This window comes from Pyrgilauda ruficollis, unplaced genomic scaffold (assembly GCF_017590135.1).
Source record: "Pyrgilauda ruficollis isolate IOZ18807 unplaced genomic scaffold, ASM1759013v1 scaffold46, whole genome shotgun sequence".
Classification (NCBI taxonomy): Eukaryota; Metazoa; Chordata; class Aves; order Passeriformes; family Passeridae; genus Pyrgilauda; species Pyrgilauda ruficollis.
The window spans coordinates 172,236-191,025 of NW_024526155.1; the positions used below are offsets into that span (position 1 = coordinate 172,236).

Consider the following 18,790-nt stretch of genomic DNA (forward strand, 5'->3'; position numbering starts at 1 on the left):
CAGCCCACCCAGTGGGTTACTGGGGGAAAAGGCCACAGCACAGCCCTCCCAGTAAGCTACTGGGGAAAAGGCCACAGATTAGCCCACCCAGCAAGCTAATGGGGAAAAGGCCACAGGACAGCCACAGCACAGCAGACTACTGGGGAAAAGGCCACAGGACAGCCACAGCACAGCCCTCCCCGGAGGCTGCTGGCCACGGCGGGGCCGGGGGGACTCACCCAGGCTCTGGCCGGCCAGCACGCGGCCGTTCTCGCCCAGCACGGCGGCGCGCGCGTGCCGCTCGTTGGAGTACTGCACGAAGGCGTAGCCCTTGTGCACGGAGCAGCCGACCACGCGCCCGTACTTGGAGAAGATGGTCTCCACATCCGACTTCTTGACCACCGCCGTGTTGAGGTTGCCGATGAACACCCGCGAGTTGATGGACTTGGGGTCATTCTTGTTGGTGATGTTGCTGGTCTGCACCTTCAAGGACATCTTGGATGCCTGCAAGGATAGGTGGGGAGTCAGGAGGGTGTGAGAAGGAATTCACAGAAAAAAGGATGGGGGGCAAAGCTCTCAGTGGAGGAAGCAGCTCCTCAATTTCAGCTGGTCACAGTGGGGCAGATCCCATCTCCAGGAGCCCCTGGGTGTTGGGAGACCACTGGCACAGTCAATCCTAAACACAATCTAATTTCAATTGAATCTAAAGTCAATCTAAATTCTGATTTTAGAAATCAATTGATAAAGCTGGCACCTGGTTGGTTCTGTGCAGGGCCAGGAGTTGAACTTTAATGATGCTTGTGGGTCCCTTCCAACTCAGGGTATTCTGTGATTCTAAGGTTCCTTTTAGGAGAGAAACCAAGATTAAAATCCATTTCACAACGAAGAGAAAGCTTTAATGCTGTCATACCAAAGCTTTTACCTCTCTATGCTAAACCACAATTCAAAGAACTCTCTGTGAAGCAGTCTGCATCCAGCACCTTAGTTCGTGCCCACTTTTCCAGGCTTTCCCCTGCCAACACTGCCCAGCCCAACCCTCACCATGCACAGGGATAGGTTTGTCCCTGTGAGGCCACACTCACACCTGGAAGGGGACTTGGGATTTCTGGATATAAATGAAGAGATGTAAGCAGCGATCAGCCCACGTGCTCCTGCTGGCACCAGCGCCGCACTGCCTGCACGCCCGGCTTTGGGCTGGATTTTGTGCAAACAGGAGGTGTCACTGTTAGCCTGGAAATCACCATCACAGCAGCTGGGAGCCACTCCAACCCCTTCCCGTGGCTGCCAGGCAGGCTCCTCCTTGGGCAGCACTCAGGGGACAGGTTTGCCCTCTGAGGAGGGACAGGGCTGGAAGTCGTGTGAACCCCAAGGCAGTGTGGCCTGTCTGCTCCAACTCCAGCACAACCCACAGCTGTGCAGAGAGACCAGCTTGGTTCCCACCTTCCAGAGCCACAGGGATGTTTGGGATCCTGCTGTGCTGCACACACAGGCTGTGGGATTGACCCAGGAGCTCTGCAAGGTGTTTTGTGATGCACATGGAGGTGCTGCTCTTCCCCAGCCCCTTCCAGCAGCAACCACAGGTATTCCCACTCCCAAGGGCAACACCACCAGGGTGTGCACAACTTCTGGAGGTCCCCAAGCCTGGCACAGGAGTTGTGCTGCTACCACAGCGTCTGATGTCCCCTGCTTGGTGGTCCCCAGCACCTGCCCTGGTACTGCCTGGCTTTGGGGTTTTGGCTCTCTGGGCCCCAAGCCCAAGTCTGAGCAGCCTGGTCCGAGGAGGGCACAGCTGGTGACATTGCACCCTTTCAGAAGAAAGCAGGGACAACTAGACTGAAAGGCTGGAGAGCAGGAAGGCTTCAAGGAACATCTGCTTCCACCTCCTGCATTGCCTCTGCTTTGTTGGCCTTTAGCAAGCAAACAACATTTCTACTGCCTCAGGTTCAAAATGCAACTGTTCATACCTGAGGGGTGACTGTTTGCATGTGCTGCCTCTCCACCACATTTGTGGGGGCACTTCTGAGCCCAGACCTGAACAGCAAATGTGCATTTGAGCATCTGTGCTTTAATGACTGCCTGGTATTGCTAATCACGAGTGCCTGCCTGCACTGGTGCAGCCCCTGTGGACCCTGTCCCCCCGGTCCCCAAGGCAGGCTCTGCTGTCCCAGCCCAGCCTGCCCAGGCACTGAGAGGGCAATGTGGGATGTTCCAGCTTTGCTGAGCCATAAGCCATGGAGCTTCCTTTCCTACACCCCTGCTCTGGCAGGCTGAGCCATAATATTTGGGGGTTGCATTCAAGACTTCCCAAAACCCCAGTCCTGCTTCTTCCTTGTGCTCTACTGCACAGAGGACACAAAATCTCTGGTTGCTTCTCTGTCCTCTGTTAGAGGGGAGAACATCATCACACCCACCTCACCCTTTGCCAGGGGAGCCCCGTTTTGGTTCCTCAGGGATGTCTGGATGTTTGTGGGAAATGGATTTATAGAAAATTCTTAAAACTTGACAGAAGTAGCTAAAGCTGATAGGCCAAGAAATGCTTATAGTGTATTGTAATTAAGAAATATTTAACTTCTGATTGTAATGACATAAGTTATAACATCTGTATTATCTCACCCTTCTCATGAGACTAAAAATAAAATCAAAGTTTTTAAAATGCCTTTCAGTTGCTCCATCTCTAGGTCAGAAAAGGGCTTAATCTAACAAATGTTTTCCCTTCTGAGCTCCCAGCTCCTCAAGGTCTGCTCCTGCCATAGTCCCACTCTGCCCAGGGTGCCCACAGAGCCAAGCATCAGCAGGGCTCACCTGCACCACTCCAAATCCCAGCAGCTGAAATTCCAGCCCAGACAGGGACATGGGAGGAGACTGCCCCATGCCCACAGGCAGAGGGGGTTTGCAGCCTGAGCAGGAGCCACAGGGTGCTGGAGCAATCCCCCAGCCATGGGCTCTGTGCCCAGCTGCCAGGGCACACCTCCACCTTCCCAGGGGAGCACCAAGAGCTGCACACTCCACCCCTGGCACCATTCAAAGCCAGGCCACACAGAGCACTGCAGACACTGGCAAGTCTGAGCCTTTTGGTGAGGATGTGGCTCCACAATAAATCTCCTCTGGCTCCAACCCCTGCCACTCCATTAACCTGCCACTGAGGCTGGAAATAATCTGCCTGCTAAATCAAATTAAAAAAAAAAATAAGGAAAAAAAAGAAAAAGGAAGTTAGACTTGTTCTGAGTCTGGCTTGTTGTATTTTCCCTTTCACACTTACAGATTAAAAGAGCCAGATACTTTTGTTTTATTACTTTAGAACCAATTCCTGGCAGGCAGAGCTTTCCTAAAAACACTGGGAAAAATAGCCAAAGGACAGAACTTTCAAAGGAATCTAAGTGAATTCAATTCTGAACCTTTGGCAAGTGGTGCTCCAACTTCCACCCTGTATCAGCCCTTATTTATTGCTCTCTCTTTGAACTTTTTTCTGCAGTGGCACCTGGAAGAGGCTCTCAAAGGAAACTGGTGCAAATGGGGAGAAATGGAGGCTTTTCCCAGCTCTTTGGTCACTCTGGGTACCCAGCTTAAGCCTCAAGGACTCATTTAATAGAAATGTGAATATCTGCACCAAGCCCAGCTGGAGGCTGCTCCAGGGTGGCCAGTGCCCAGGGAATCTCCATCCTGAATGTGGCCAGTAGTGCTCACTGGAATCTCCATCCTGAACATGCTGGCAGTGGCTGAGGCTGAGCAGGACCTTCAGAGAGCCTGCACACTGTGGGGTATCTGCAGCCAGGTGGCCCTGGGTGGCCTTGCTGCCCCAAGGACACATCAGACTTGCCGGGAGCCCTCCTTTCACTGGAGATTCAGCATTGTCACAGCAGTGACTCCACATGTGGTGACTCCTGGAGCTCCTGAAGCCTCTATTTCCTTGTTTCAGAGCCAGCCTGCCCTGGCACCTCTTTCCCCCAACCCCAGGCCATGCCACGGGGACACTCTTGGTCCCTTTAAGCTGCTTCTCCTCTACAGGATGCCTTCCCACTTTTCCATCCTCATCTGCTGGAGTCTGGGCAAGTCTCCAAGCCATTTTCTACCCATCCATGGCCCTCCTTTCCCCCAGACCTCTGAGAAATTTCCCTGGTCCCCGGGCAGTCTGAGCCCCTCTCCCCATCCTTGGAACCCACCATGCAGCCTGCACTGCCCACCTGGATGCCAGGAAGCAGCAGGACTGTGTCCAGAGCCTTCCTGGAGTTAAGGCAGACACCAACCAGTCACTTTGCCACAGGAGAGAAGTAGCTTGGTCAAGTTTGGCCACACCACTTCCAGGTCTGGCCCTGCTGAGGAATATTCCCTTCCTCAGGATCAGACACAGCACTCACATCAAATACACCCCTGGCTCTGCTTTCACACCCCAGCACTGCAGAGCTTCCCTGCTGCTACCCCCCAGCCCCAAATCAGGCAAAGCCCAAAGCCTCCCCAAGAACTAAGCAGCCCAGTCAGGTATTATCTACATGAGCCTGAAGCTCTTCCCAGCTGTTTGCAGCTGCAAACCCCAATTCCATCAGGGGCTGAGCTCCTTAAGCCTGTGTAGGAGGGATCTGGGTTAAGCCTGTGCCTGGGCTCGAACAGGCTGGGATTCAGGTGGGATGTGGGGAGGGTGGAGGTATAAAACTTTGTTTTCCTCCAAATTTCATGGGCTCTCAGCAGCTGCCATGTGAGCCAGCTCTGCAGCTGTCAATGGACCCTTCCCCATGTGGGTTTGCTATTAAAAAAAACAAACCTGGATGAAGCTGGGGTGTGGGCAGGAAGGTACCAGATGGATCTGGGAGAAGGAAATCTCCTAAGATGAAAATTTTGGCTGCCATGAAGTTGGGGGTGGGGGGGCGGGGGTTGGAAAAGGGGAACCTGTGCATCTCCTGGGTCCCTGCTGCCCATCCCCACCTCACACCCTCCTTGTCTGGCTCCTGTCACCTTCCCCACGCTCCCTGCAGCTGTGCTGTGCTTGCTCCCTGTGCTCTGTCCTCTCCTGCCCACCTGGGGGGCTGGGTCCCAGCAATCCCAGAAAGCTGGACATGGGATGGGCAACTGCCGCTCAGGTATCCACTTAGGAATTCACTTAGGCTTTCTAAAGCCTTGCCTAAGGGTAACACACCCGGCACTACAGGGAGCAGTGACAGAGCAGGAGCTCATCCCTTGGAATTCCCAGTGGCCCCGGGGCCACCTCGGGACAGGACGTGCCTGGGCTGATGGGAGATGGGACAGGGCCACCAGATGGCCACGCCAGGGTCAGGCAGGGTGATGGCCATGCGCTGGCAGGGCCGGGCAGGGGGATCCGGGTGCCTCTGCAGATGGGAGCTCTCCAGGGCCATCTGCCCACGCAGGCAGCAGGGATTTGGCAGCAGGGACAAGGGAAGGCCAAGGCTGGGGAATGCTCAAAGGGTTTGGGCCCCATCACTGGTGTCTCACAACCCCCTGGGCCCTGCACCCTGTGCATGGTGCTCTGCTGCTGCCACACATGAGCCCAGCATCCCCTGGAGAAATCAGCATCCCTTTCTCCTCTGTCCAACTCATCTGGGATTTCTTCTTAAACACAGCAGTCACTTGGCACCACTTACTGGCCTCCTTACTGTAACAACTGGAAAAGGGCATTTGAACTATGGCTGTTAATATTTCATACTCTATCCCTGCATTCCAGCAGGAAATGTGTGTCCAGATGAGATCCAGCTGGGAAACAGCACAGCTCCACAGCTGGGGGGGAGAGTGGCCTCTCCAGCCACCATGGAACATCCAGCAGGGCTGAGTCAGAGAAGATGTCTCTGGTCAGAAACACCCACACAGCTAACACACATATTCCTGGTAATTCCAGGACATTCCAGTAACCACTGCTGGCATCAGCAGGAGCATTTCCACAGCTCTGATTTCACCTTTCATCCCCCATCCCAAAACTGCCACAAGATGAACTGGAATTGGAAAAGAGAAAAGACAAAAGGCAACAAGGAATAATACTTGGACATGAATAAATGAAGGTGTAAAGGGGTTCTTCACCTCCAGCACCCCAGAGAACATCAAGTACAGAGTATTATCCCTGTTTTCTGCAAGGGAAACTGAGCTCCAGACAGGAGAGGTCTGGGGTGGAGGGGTGTGTGCCCCCAGCCTCACCAAAGCCTCCAGATATATTGCAATGGCACTCCCAGTTCCAAATGCCCCCGAAGATACAAGGAGACTTAAGGATGAGATTGCCAGGAGTAAGATTTCTCCTTCCATACTTCCTTCCTTCCTTCTACCCTTTCTAGAATCACAGAATCATTTGAGGCGGAAGGGACCTTAAAGCCCATCCCATTCCACCCCCTGCCATGGCAGGGACACCTTCCACTGTCCCAGGCTGCTCCAAGCCACAATGTCCAGCCTGGCCTTGGACACTTCCAGGGGATCCAGGGGCAGCCCCAGCTGCTCTGGGCACCCTGTGCCAGGGCCTGCCCATCCTCACAGGGAACTATTTCTTCCAAACATCCAATCTAAACTTTCTCCCTTCCCCTTTCCTTGCTTCCTGCCTTCCCTCTCTCCTGCCTGAGCCATCCCCTGTGCACAGGGAGAGACCCTGTGAGTCCCCAGGGGACAGCACTGAGGCCACACCACAGTGACCCCAGGAGCAGCTGGGGACATCCACCTGCACCCAGGCTGGGCTCTCCAGCACCCTCTGACCACCAGCCCTGCAACCTGAGCCTCCAAGCCCTGGAGCCTGGCATTTGCCCAAGATTCTCCAGGGGTTCATCTCCCTGGGCACCTGCGTGCCACCGCCAGGTGAGACGAAAATACAGCGGGGATTAACTGAGCTTTGCACCCCGGAAATTCAAGGATCTCTGTGCCATTTTTAGGTGGTGAGGACCACTCCAGGGTCCCAGTGAGCTCCCACACCCCAGGACAGGCTGTGCCCACCTGCACATGCCCCTGTTCCATGCTGGGAGGGGGATGGATGCCAGCAAACTCCTCTCCCTGCCTCTGCTTCTCCTCTCTTCCTGTGACAGCAATGCCACACACTGTCCCCCTGCTGCCACTGTGCAGGAATCCCTTAAAAAACCTGCTATCCACCCAGGAACAGCCTGAGGCTGGCACTGAGTGCTGATCAGCTGTCCCCTCCCTGCTCTCAGTGCCTTGGTTCCCAGATTAGCCGGTTAATTGAGAACCAGGTGGCTGCAAACCCCAGGGGCCCGGGTGAGTGACGAACTGTCACGGCAGGAGAAGGGAGAGCAGAAAGCAAACCCAGCCCCTGTGTCCTGCAGGAGCTCTTTGTGTCCTGTGACAGCAGCAGCCTGGCTCTTCTGTCCCTCTCATCACATTTACTCACAGGAGGGGAAATGGGGATTTCTACCCTGGATTTTCTACCCTGGATTTTTTATCCTGGGGTTTTTCTATCCTGGGTTTTCTACCCTGGGGTTTTCTATCCTACTCACATCTCCACCCAGGAACACCATCACACATTTTTCCAGCTTGGAGGTTTGACAAATGCAGACATCCTGCAGGGACCTCCACAAACCTGGTCCCTGCCATGTTTGGGGTAAATTTGGTATTTGGGGTATTGGAAAAAGCACCAGCAACCTGGATGGATGGTCCAGCCTGTGGAGCTCCAGTGAGTGGGAGGCACTCTGTTCAGGTGTTTTTAACCATCTCAGATACTTCTTGTGCAGGGCAAACCCCAGCTCTGACGTCACTGCTTTTTGGAGGTTGCTCTTGCTGCTTTCATCCCAAACCTTTCATGTCCAAACATCTTTCTTGCCACTTGCACGGGAACGGCACAAAAACTTTTGGAACTTGATGGGGACAAAACTCTGAGTAGGGTCTGTTGTGACAGGACACAGGGGAATGGTTTTGAACCATTTGAAAGAGGGTCAGTTTTGGTTAGCTATTAGGAAGAAATTGTTCCCTATGAGGGTGGGCAGGCCCTGGCACAGGGTGCCCACAGCAGCTGTGGCTGCCCCTGGATCCCTGGCAGTGCCCAAGGCCAGGCTGGACAGGGGCTGGAGCAGCCTGGGATGGTGGAAGGTGTCCCTGCCCATAAGATGATTTTTCAGGTCCCTTCCAACCCAAACTATTCTGTTTCTATGAACGTAAAGGCTGAATCAACAGCATTACATGGGAAGACAAAAATCCACCAGAGGAGTGATTTGCACTTTCTTGCAAGCAGCCAGAAAGATGAGTTTTAGGGAAGGCCTGGGCAGTTAACATTTCGCAGCACAGACACATTGTCCCACAGTGAGGATCTCACTATGGGCAGCCTTCCCCTTGGCTCTGAGGGGTTTAGGAGAATCACAGGATCACAGAATGCTTGGGTTGGAAGGGAGCTGAAAAATCATCCAGTTCCACCCCATGCCATGGGCAGGGACACCTTCCACTGTCCCAGGGTGCTCCCAGCCCTGTCCAGCCTGGCCTTGGGCACTGCCAGGGATCCAGGGGCACCCACAGCTGCTCTGGCCAACCTGCTCCTGTTTGGTTTGGTTTTTTTGTTTTTTTTTTTTCCCTTTAAGCTGAAAGAAGGCAGTTTTGAGACAGGGGGTTGCCCTGCCCAGCTGCATAGGCAGCAGGGTCCCTGCCACCCCCAGTGCCAGCCACTCCTCCATGGGAGCCCTGAGCCATTTCCTAGTGAGTTCCCAAACATGAGAGCCCAGCTCTGAAGAGTTGGTTTAATAACCAACACAAACCCTGCACTCTTTTCAATAACTCCTGAGTCCCCAGCAAGTCCTGCACACAAAGCTGGAGGGCTCAGCCCTCCCCACAGAGAGCAGGAAGATCCTTCTCACTGCTGTGTTCCAATAAACAGAATCTGCTGGCAGGAAACCAGTGCTTGGGTTTGCTGGGGAAAACAGCTTCAATCCTCCCAAACATGAGTGTTAAAGGACTGGGAAGTTATTAAAAAAGGGGGTAGACAAAGATAGCACAATTATTAGACTGGTTCTGCAGGCCCAGGGCTGTATTTTAGGGGAATATTTAGTGTGCTGAGAGCTGGGAGGGCTGGAAAGCTGGAGATGAGCTCAGCAGGAGCCAGACTGAAGCTATGGGGTCCCTTTGCAAACCCTGTTCCCCCGTAAGTGCAACCAAGCACATCCCTGCAGGGGAGGATCCTTTCACTGCAGGCAGAGCAGGTCCTGGAGTCCCTCGAGTGCCATTCTGGGCTGTCCCCTCTCCTGTCTGACAAGGGGCTCCTTCTACAGGGCCTGTGAATTTCTCCCAGCACTTCCCAGGGCTCCACTTTGCACATCATGGAATCACTAAGGTTGGAAAAGACCTCTGAGATCATCAGGTCCAAGCATCCACCCAGCTCCACTTAAACCCCATCCCCAAGTGCCATAGCTCCAGGTTTTTTGATCCCTTAAAGGCATGGCGACTCTACCCCTGCCCTGGGCAGCCTGTGCCAATGCTCAACAACCCGTTCCATGAGGAAATTTTTCCTAACATTCAATCTAAATCTCCTGTGGCACCACTTGAAGCCATCAGCATCCCATCCACCCAGGCTCAGGCTCTGCCTGTGGCAGTCCCTGAGCTCCTGGTCCTGTGGAGGTGTACCAAGTCCCTGCTGGGGACCCCTGGCTGTCCCCTACCCCTCTCCATGGCCAGCCCACCCCACCAGGGCTGTGTGGCCAGAGCAGAGATGCAGAAGGCACCAATGCAGCCCTGCAGCCCCCGTGCATCCCCAGTGACCCCCAGGTACCTCCTGGAAATGCAGGGCCCACGTCCTGCCCGAGGACATGGCAGGCTCAGGTTCAGCCCAGCTGCCACCCCGGGAGAATGAAATGCTGTTCCCACCTGAGCTGCAGGGTCAGCTGTCACTCCTCAGGCTGGGGACAGCCCCAGGGACAGAGGCTGTGATGCCTCTGCACCCCCAGTGACGGCAGAGCACCCAGACATTCCCAGACATTGCTGCCTCTGCAAGCACCTGGGCACCCCAGGGAAGTGGGGCTCCCGTCCCTGTTTCTGACCTGACCCCACTGCCTGCTCCTCTCAGTTTATGGCGCGGGTGATGTGGGTCAAGGGCTTAAGTTAGAAATGCAGTTAGCAAAGATCATAGACTGGGATTAGAGCTTAACAAGGAAACTAATTGATACCAGGTGGGGATAACTGAAACAAGGCTGGAATGACAGGTGATACATGAAGTATTTTAGGAGCGCAGGACCCACAAATACCACTGGCTTCTGAGAGTGAGAGGAGGTTTGGACTGTGACCAGCAACCAAGGAGCCCTTGGAAGGGGGTCTCCCATGAGGAAGAGGACTTACTTCCTCCCCAGAAGCCAGAGCCATAATGGACATTCAGCTAACTGTAATACGAGGTGAGAGCTAATGTTTATGTAATAGGCGTCATAGAAACTGTCCTGGAAATCACGTGAATCTGTAAAACCTCCTTGGATAAATGGGCGAGCAGGAGTTTGTGACCCTTCACACGTGGCTTGGGGAGGTTATTCCTCATGTGTCCAGCGCTGTAATAAATAAACAAACCTTCTTTTCCACTTGAATTAATTGAAGAGTCCTCTGTCTGTGCTTCAGTGGGGAGCTGCTGCCACCCTGCTGCCCTCGCCCAGCCCAGCGTGGCTCTGGCAGCACAAGGGCAGAGCAGAGAGCAGGCTGTGGCTCAGCAGGGCACGTGTCCTGCAGGATGCAGCGATAATCCAGCCTGGCCTGGCAGATGTGGCTCTGCAGGAGGGGTGGCTGCAGCCCCTGATCCTGCCCTGCCCACGCCACGCTGACGCACGGGGAGCAGCCTGGCCTGGCACCCGGGCTGTGCCACCCGGGCTGGAGCAGCTCCTCCAACGCCTCTTCTCTGCAGTGACGGCCCCACAAATCTGGGGGTACAAGTAGGTATTTCACGAAATATATATACTTCAAAAACAAATATATTTCACAAAACCAAAAGATAGATACATTCCACAAAACCAATATATTCATATTTCACAAACAAAAAAAAAAAAAATTCACAAAACAAACAAAAAAATGTCACAAAACCAAAAAACATATATATTCCACAAAACCAATATATACATATTTCACAAACCAAAAAATATACATACTTCAAAAACAACAAAAATTTCACAAAACCAATATATATATTTCACAAACAAACAAAAAATTTCACAAAACAAGCAAAAAAAAAGTCACAAAACCAAAAAATATATATATTCCACAAAATCAATATATACATATACTCCACAAAACAAAAAAAAAAAGTATTCCAGAAAACCAAAAAACAAATGTATTTCACTAAACCAAAAAACAAGTATATTCCAAAAAACCAAAATATATATTTCACAAAACAAAAAAAATATATATTTCAAAAACAAAAAAATGTATTTCACAAAACCAAAATATATATATTTCACAAAACCAAAATATATATTTCACAAAACCAAAAAATAGCATAATTTAGAATTAAAAAAATTAAAACAAATAATACAAAAGCTTTTTATATAACTAACAAGCTATAAAACTACTAAAAAATTAAACACACCTCTATAAAAAGCATATATTAAAAACAAAAATCACAAAAAACCTCTCTTTCTCTTCCAACCATCAAAATAAATAACACAACCAAACCCAACCCCTATCTCAACCAAACCAAAGAACCCTACCAAAAAACCCCAAACCCCCTTCCCAAAGTGCTTGCTGGCCCCCCATCAACTACCAGACAAAAAAATCAAAACCACAAAACCAAACCCTTTCCAAATAAAAACGCAATTAAAAAAAACCCTTTTTTAATTAAAAAAAAAACCATAAAAACATTATAATCAATGAAAAGAAAATTAAAACTCAAACAAAAATCCCGTAATTTTAAAACTAAGATGCTCTTCTAAACTATTAAAAAACCCTCTTTTCCCCTATAACACATAAAACTATAAAGAAATTCAAATGAATATTAAACAAAAAGCTCTATACTAAAATAAGGAAATATTAAAATAATTATAATCCCATAAACATAAAAATTAAAAAATAAAAGCTGGTCAGTCCTGGCTGATGCAGGGCTGTGCCCAAACACTGGGGACAGAAGTGGCTCCCCCAGTCCTCCCCCAGCTCTCCACCCTGCTGTGCAAAGAGCCTCCTTTTTTAATTTTTAATTAAACAAGTCATTTCAAACTGCAGAAATCCTGCCAAGCCTTTGAAAAGCTGGCTCTGGTTTAAATTTCTGAAATCCTCCATAACAGAGCCATAAATAATCAATAGCTGTTTAAATAAGTATTTAATCAGCTGTTAAAGGTACAATAGTCACAAAGTCTATCAGGTCAGCACTCAGTTTATAGCTGTGGCTCGTTACCATCTGTCCTATATATTATTTATGCCTGTAGAAGATTAAAAATCTATTCATTAGAGCATTAAATCCTTCCTAATAAGTGTGATAAAGGATGACCTAGAGCTGGACAGTGAGAGCTGTCCAAGCAGCCCCTGCTCCTCACCCTGCCTTGTGTCCACGTATCTGGGGCTCCCCCAAATGCTGCACAGAACTCACAGAACTCACAGAATTCACAGAATTCACAGAATGACGGGACCAGGACTGGACACAGCACTCGAGGTGTGGTCTCACCTCACAGGGTTGGGGTCACCCCAGAGCTGCTCCTCCGCACCCCCTCTGGAGACAGTTTTACCCCAAAGAATCATGGAATAGTTTGGGTTGGACGGGGCCTTTCAAGATTGAGTTGTTCCAGCCCTGCCATGGCAGGGACACCTTCCACTGTCCCAGGCTGCTCCAAGCCCTGTCCAACCCAGCCTTGAATATTCCCAGGGATAGGGCAGCCACCACCTCCATCTGCTTGACAAGGCTGAAATTTTGTCTTTGAAAGCATTTCCTCCATGAAAATATATTTTAAATTAGGGCACTTTTCTCCTAGAAGCCCTCCCTCCCCAAAGAGGAGCATCCTTTGATTGCAGAATATGCAACAAGTGGAGTTTTCAGGAGTCTCTGCTTCCAATCATCTCAGAAATCTCTTGTGAACAGACCAACATTCTTTTTGACAGCAGCAAAATAAATTCTAAAGGTCAATTGAATCAGATAAGCCCAGTCTGGCAGCCCTTTCAGATGCAGAATTCCATGGACATCATTTAGGCTCTGTTCAAGAACAGAAATAAAATTCTTTGGAGGAAAGAATCTTCAAAAGAAAAAAAAAAAACCCAAAAAACAAACAAACAAACAAACAAAAAACAAACAAAAAAAAACCAAAAAAAAAAAACCCCAAAAACCAAAAAAGGAAGAAAATGAAAAGGAAACAGCAATTAAATAGAATGTCATCTGTAATCCCACCAGTGCAAAACCTGATGATTACCTACCAGGCACTGGACAATGCTACATGCACAAATCTAATTAAATCTTTTTTACAGGCAGCTGAAGGCAGCTCATTAGTGTGTTACTGAGATGCTCATTAATGGCTGGCCATGACTAATTTCTTGAGAATTATTCGTTAATTCTTTATCATTCCCAGCCTAACAGAAAAACACAATGTTTCCATCCCCACCTCCCCCTCACATGGGTTCTGAAAATGTTCCTCAATGAATGCCCCCCCACCAGCCCAATTGTTGCTTTAACAGCAAATGATTGATTTGTTTCTGGGGAAAACCAAGATTTTGGGAAGTTTCTTAGCTGGTAATGAACTGGCATTGCTGCTGCTGCTTTCAGCATCCATGAGCCCAGGGCTCTCCTCCTCACTCAAACTCCTCTGGCCACGGCCAGCAGCTCTGCCAGGCTCCAGGGCTGGGCCACATCCCCCCTTCCCAGACCAGGTTCCTGTGGAAAGGACACGTGGATCTCTCACCACAGGGAAATGCTGAACTAGAGGGAAAATCTGGGCTCCAGGAAAGCCCCCGTTTTGTGCTGCCAATTAGTTTAATCTAACCCACTCCAGGGCCACCCAGCTGCCGAAGAGGAGCTGCTGGAGCTGGAGCTTCCCTGATGGAATCCCCTTTTTGAGCTCCACTGGTGTCTTAAATCATTATGCTTGAAAAAGACCTCCAAGATGATCCAAGGCCAACCATTAACCTCATCTCCTAAGCAGAGGTGCTGCACTGTGCTGCCAGAGCTGTTGTAGCACCCCAGAGCTGCTCATCCCCCACGTCACCTCTGCCAAGCCAGGAAGGCTATGGCTGCTCCTTCTGAGAGACTGAGCAGAAAGCAGGGATTTCCTGTTCCTGGGGATTTCAGCACAGCCCCAACCCTCAGGAGACCCAGCAAAATCCTGAGCTGAGCATAGCAGGACAGTCCCCACCAGATCAAAGCGGTCCCAGACACCCAGAGCAGACTGAGCCTTTAAAATGCCTGTCCATGTTCTCCTGCAGAGAAAACCATTAAAAAAAGGTTGTCCTCCCACCTGCTGAAGGACTTCCTGTCAGGGGCACCACCAAAGTCACACAGCTGCTTCCAGAGATTGGGCTTGTGGTGTCCCCCATGCAGGGAACTGCTCCTGATGGTGATGAGGAGGAGTGTGGAGAGCTGGCTGGGAGAGCAGCTGGTGCTGCAGGACCCTGCTGGCTCTGCTCTGCGATGGAGGTGGCTCCTCACAGATCACCCTGGTAATGCCAGAGTGCCCAGGGCTTGTTCCTGTGTGATGGATGATGAACCCTCAGGGAATCTGTGATTGACCCTCCTGGATAAACCCTGAGCAGCCAACCAAACTCATCTCTGAGTGCTCATCTGCAAGTGCTAAATGAGCTGATGTGAACTGTGCCCCTGTTCCTGCACACAAACACAGGACAGGGATGAGGAGCCACACGGAGCCTCACTGAGAACCTTTACCAGCTGAGGGTTTTGTCATGCTCCTTTCTTCTCTCTGAGTTAATTACCAGCTGATTGCCTTTCACAATTATTTCAGACACTTCCAATATGCAGAATGACAAGAACAATTAAGACACAAATCTCTGTGGAGTGGTTGGGATGTGGCTCCCACTTCATTTCTGGTTGGATTTGCTGAGGTTTTGTTGTCTAAATGCCACCTCTGAGGCTCCACAGAGATTAGGGAGGCACCTTCTCTCCGGGGAAAGCATCTCAGGTGGGACAGGGACACCTGGGCTGCTCGAGGGGCCAACTATAGCAAGGCCTGTGGTAGTAGCCATTCCTTCTCCTCATGAAAAATAACAAATCCTGCTCCCCATCCACTGGCCTTGGCCTCTCCAGCTGTCCATGGATGCCAGGATTAAATCCAAGCCTGGCTTTGCAGAGGGTGCTGTGCTCCCCTGGGGGACTGATGCTCTGGGGATTTCCCTCCCACGTCAGCAGGCTCTGGGCCAAAGCTGAGATCAAAGCCCATCATCTGCTGCTCTCCTGCTCCATCAGTGCCAGCCATGCATGCCAGGATGATGGGGCAGGCTGGGAGGGCTCTGGGGACTCGCTGCTGATGCTGCTTTCACCCCTTCACTCCCTGCCAGCCCTTCCTGGGGACAGCATTCAGCTCCCATGGAAGGGGCTGAAGAGACAGACTCCCTTTTAATAAAATAGCAAGATTAGTAGCCCATCACTGTTTGTTGATTATGGTCATTCTTTTCTGTAAATGAAGTTTAAAAGTCATCAACAGATTTGTCAGCTGTGACTTATGAGGCCTCCCTGCTGTAGGGGAGTGAAGCAATGACAAATCCCCTCCACCAGCACCTCATCTGTTATGTGTGAGGAGTTGCCACGTTCCAATTACCAGGGACCCCTGGAATCCATAAACAAACAGCTACAGCAATGTCCTCACAGCTGCTGGGACCATTCCTCAGAGCAGGCAGGGCCCTGCCACAGCCCCAGGCTCAGAGACCAGCCCATGTGGCTTTTTCAGTGCTAGCCAAGCCCTGGGCCCAGCTTGAGGAGGTGATGGAGCCTGTCCCAGGCAGGAGATGTGGCTGAAGGGCTGCAGGAGCTGAGGGCTGGGGCACTGGGAGTGTCCCCCATGCAGGGAACTGCTCCTGATGGTGACGAGGATGAGGAGGAGTGTGGAGAGCTGGCTGGGGGAGCAGCTGGTGCTGCACACAGCGCTGGGGCTGCAGGACCCTGCTGGCTCTGCTCTGCGATGGAGGTGGCTCCTCACAGATCACCCTGCTAAAGCCAAAATTCCATGGCAGGGCAGGTCAGGCTCTGTGGGGAGCCTGACACTCCTCACCCACACGGGATGCTCCAATCTTCCCCACACCAGGCAGGCTCTCCTCCTGCTCCCACTCACATCAAGCCCCACACAGCACGGGCTGCTGGCCCCTGAGTCCTGGCAGGAAGGTAGAAGCTCTCCAGGTCTGTGCAGATCCTTTCACTAACCCAGCCCCTGTGTGGGGGTTCCACATGAAGCTGGAGCCTCCCAGCCTCTCCCAGTGCCACTGGGGCAGGGCACACACCACATCTCAAAGAGCCTGGTGATGCCAGGGGACACTGGAGAGCTTCTTGTTAACACAACAGCTTATCAATCAATTAGATCACATTAAATGGCAATTTGGTCCTCATCACACTCAGCCTCCTCTGGGGGAGGGTAAGGCCCCTGGACATTTCCTGTTTGGCTTTCATGTGTTGGGCCTGCTGGGGGGAGCACTCACAATGGCAAACCTTGCTTTTCCAGGCACAAACACCTGCCACCAAAACCTCTGAGACAAGCTTCTCTCCAGAACTTCCTCTGCCAGAGGCCTCTGAGGTGTCCTGGGGGAGCCACAGCAGGGATGTGGCACTGCAGCTGTGGGGCTGCACCACATCAGTGCCAGGAGCTCTAGCTTGCATCTGGCAGTGGCCAACACCCAACCCTGGCTGTGACACCAGCAGAGATGACAAAGCACAGCCCTTGACTGCCCTGTGTGTGTGCCTGACATCCTCATGCCCAAAAGCTCATCACCCTTCCTTCACCCTCACAGGGAAGCAGGCAGGAATTTATCCTGTTACCCTATTTTCTCCTATTTCACCCAGGCAAAACTGACCTTTTCTCAGCAAACCTGGCTGCCTGGGGCTGTGCCTTCCACCCCTGCTGCCCAGCCCCCTTGGGGCTCACCCATCCAGCCTGATTCCCAGCTCTGTTTGCTTTCCTGGTGGTGCAGGGATCTTCGGCTGTCACAAAGAGCTGTGAGCAGAAACAGATCTGTCTGGACTCGGCTGCTCCACAATTATTCATGTTAACAGTAGCGGTAGCTGGGAAAGCATCAGCAGAAGAATGATTTCATTTTCATAACCTTGAGTGCCCCCTGCCCTGCTTGGATGAGTTTGCCTCTGTTATTTCCATCCCCCAGGGATGCAGACCCCTCGCTGCTCCTGCTCCAGAGCATTTTCCTCCTGTGCTGAAAGCTCAGCCTCAGCTCTCAGATGCCCAGGGCTTGTTCCTGTGTGATGGATGATGAACCCTCAGGGAATCTGTGATTGACCCTCCTGGATAAACCCTGAGCAGCCAACCCAAACTCATTTCCTCTGCCGAGTGCTCATCTGCAAGCGCTAAATGAGCTGCTGTGAACTGTGCCCCTGTTCCTGCACACAAACACCAGGGCCCAGCCCTGGCTCAGTGATGAGCTGAAGCTGAGGAAGTTGAATGGGGAATTCAAATTGGTTTATGGAATTTTGTGGTTCACTGCAGTGGGATTTCAGTCTTTCTCTCATCCCCCACTTAGCCAGGGTGCTGCTGTGCATGGAGTCACCCCCTGGTGCACCCACAGCCAGGACAGCCACAAATCCTGTGACATTCTTGGTCATGCTCTGGTTCTGGGAAAAGCAGGAGGTTTTATAATTTATGAATTTCTATTTTATACAAGAGTCTGAGCCATGCCAACACCTCTGTGTCACACATGCTTAGGACCCCATTACTGCACGCTGCCAGCAATAGAAACAGAAAAATGGAGAATATTCAATTTGGAAGGGTTTTCCTAACCCCCCTCCATCCACATGGCTTTTGTTTTGTTAAACCAGTGACAGCTGCTTGGTTCTTGGCAGGTGGGGTCTGTAATGGCAGCACCTGGCACCCATTTCATGGCTGCACTGGGAGCCCGCTGGTGACCAGCACTTTCTCCTGGCACCATGGGATTTTGTGAAATTCACTTTGATTTTGTCAACCACAGCTCCCACGATGCCTCCGCAGTGGAGAACAGAAAACGTACCCCAAACACTGCAGAATCTTAGGATTATTTGGGTTGGAATATCCTCTAAGATTGTAGAGTCCAGCTGTTATCCCAGCACTGCCAAACTCACCCCTGACCCATGTCCCTCAGACACAGCAGGAATAAAGATAAAAGAATGTTTATTTTTAAAAATGCTCTTTTTTGTTGTTGTTGTTAAAAAACTGAATTACTTAAGAGGGTGAGGGAAGAACTCCTAACAGCTGTGTTTGTCTCCCTGCCCAGAGGACCCCTCACTCCTGAGCAGAGAGGAGGAAATATCCCCGCAGTCACGTCCAGAGTTATTTAATTCCTTGTGTCTGCGGCTCTCTCAGAGCCTGGCTGCCAGTTCAGGACGACATTTCAAACTGGGAGGGCTCTGCATGAAGAGCCCTCATACAAGGAGATGAAAACCTCCCCCTCTGGAGCACACATGGGAACACCTTGCATGGGAGAAATTCTCTTCCTTTACTGATCTTTAACCTCCCCATGCCATAGTCCACTGAGCTGCTTTCTGGGCTCAAGATGAAGGCATGAAGGTTTGTTCACAGCTGTGAATCACCTGAAAAGCAGCCTGGAAATGCCAATGATGTCTGCTACAGATAAGGTCTGTAGGGTCATTAGTGCTAATCACCCCCCACACATCCAATATACATCTTGTCTAGGGGAGAGGGGCTGTTTTACAGCAAGATCCCAAGCTGGGTTTATAGAGATAAAGAGGCATCAATAAACTGAGACTTCTTTAAGATGTTTGACTTGGGACATGTGTTTTCACTCTGAGATCTCA

General features: G+C 51.1%; 1 protein-coding gene across 1 annotated transcript in view; it reads right to left on the reverse strand.

Annotated features, from left to right (window-relative positions):
- The window catches only part of RALY (RALY heterogeneous nuclear ribonucleoprotein), a 122,701-nt gene that overhangs the window by 19,634 nt on the left and 84,277 nt on the right, over nucleotides 1-18,790 (reverse strand). Inside the window, exon 3 of the mRNA XM_041478716.1 lies at nucleotides 219-483. Coding sequence (XP_041334650.1) covers nucleotides 219-474 — 256 coding nt within the window. The 5' untranslated portion in view covers nucleotides 475-483. The remainder of the gene's footprint in view (nucleotides 1-218; nucleotides 484-18,790) is intronic.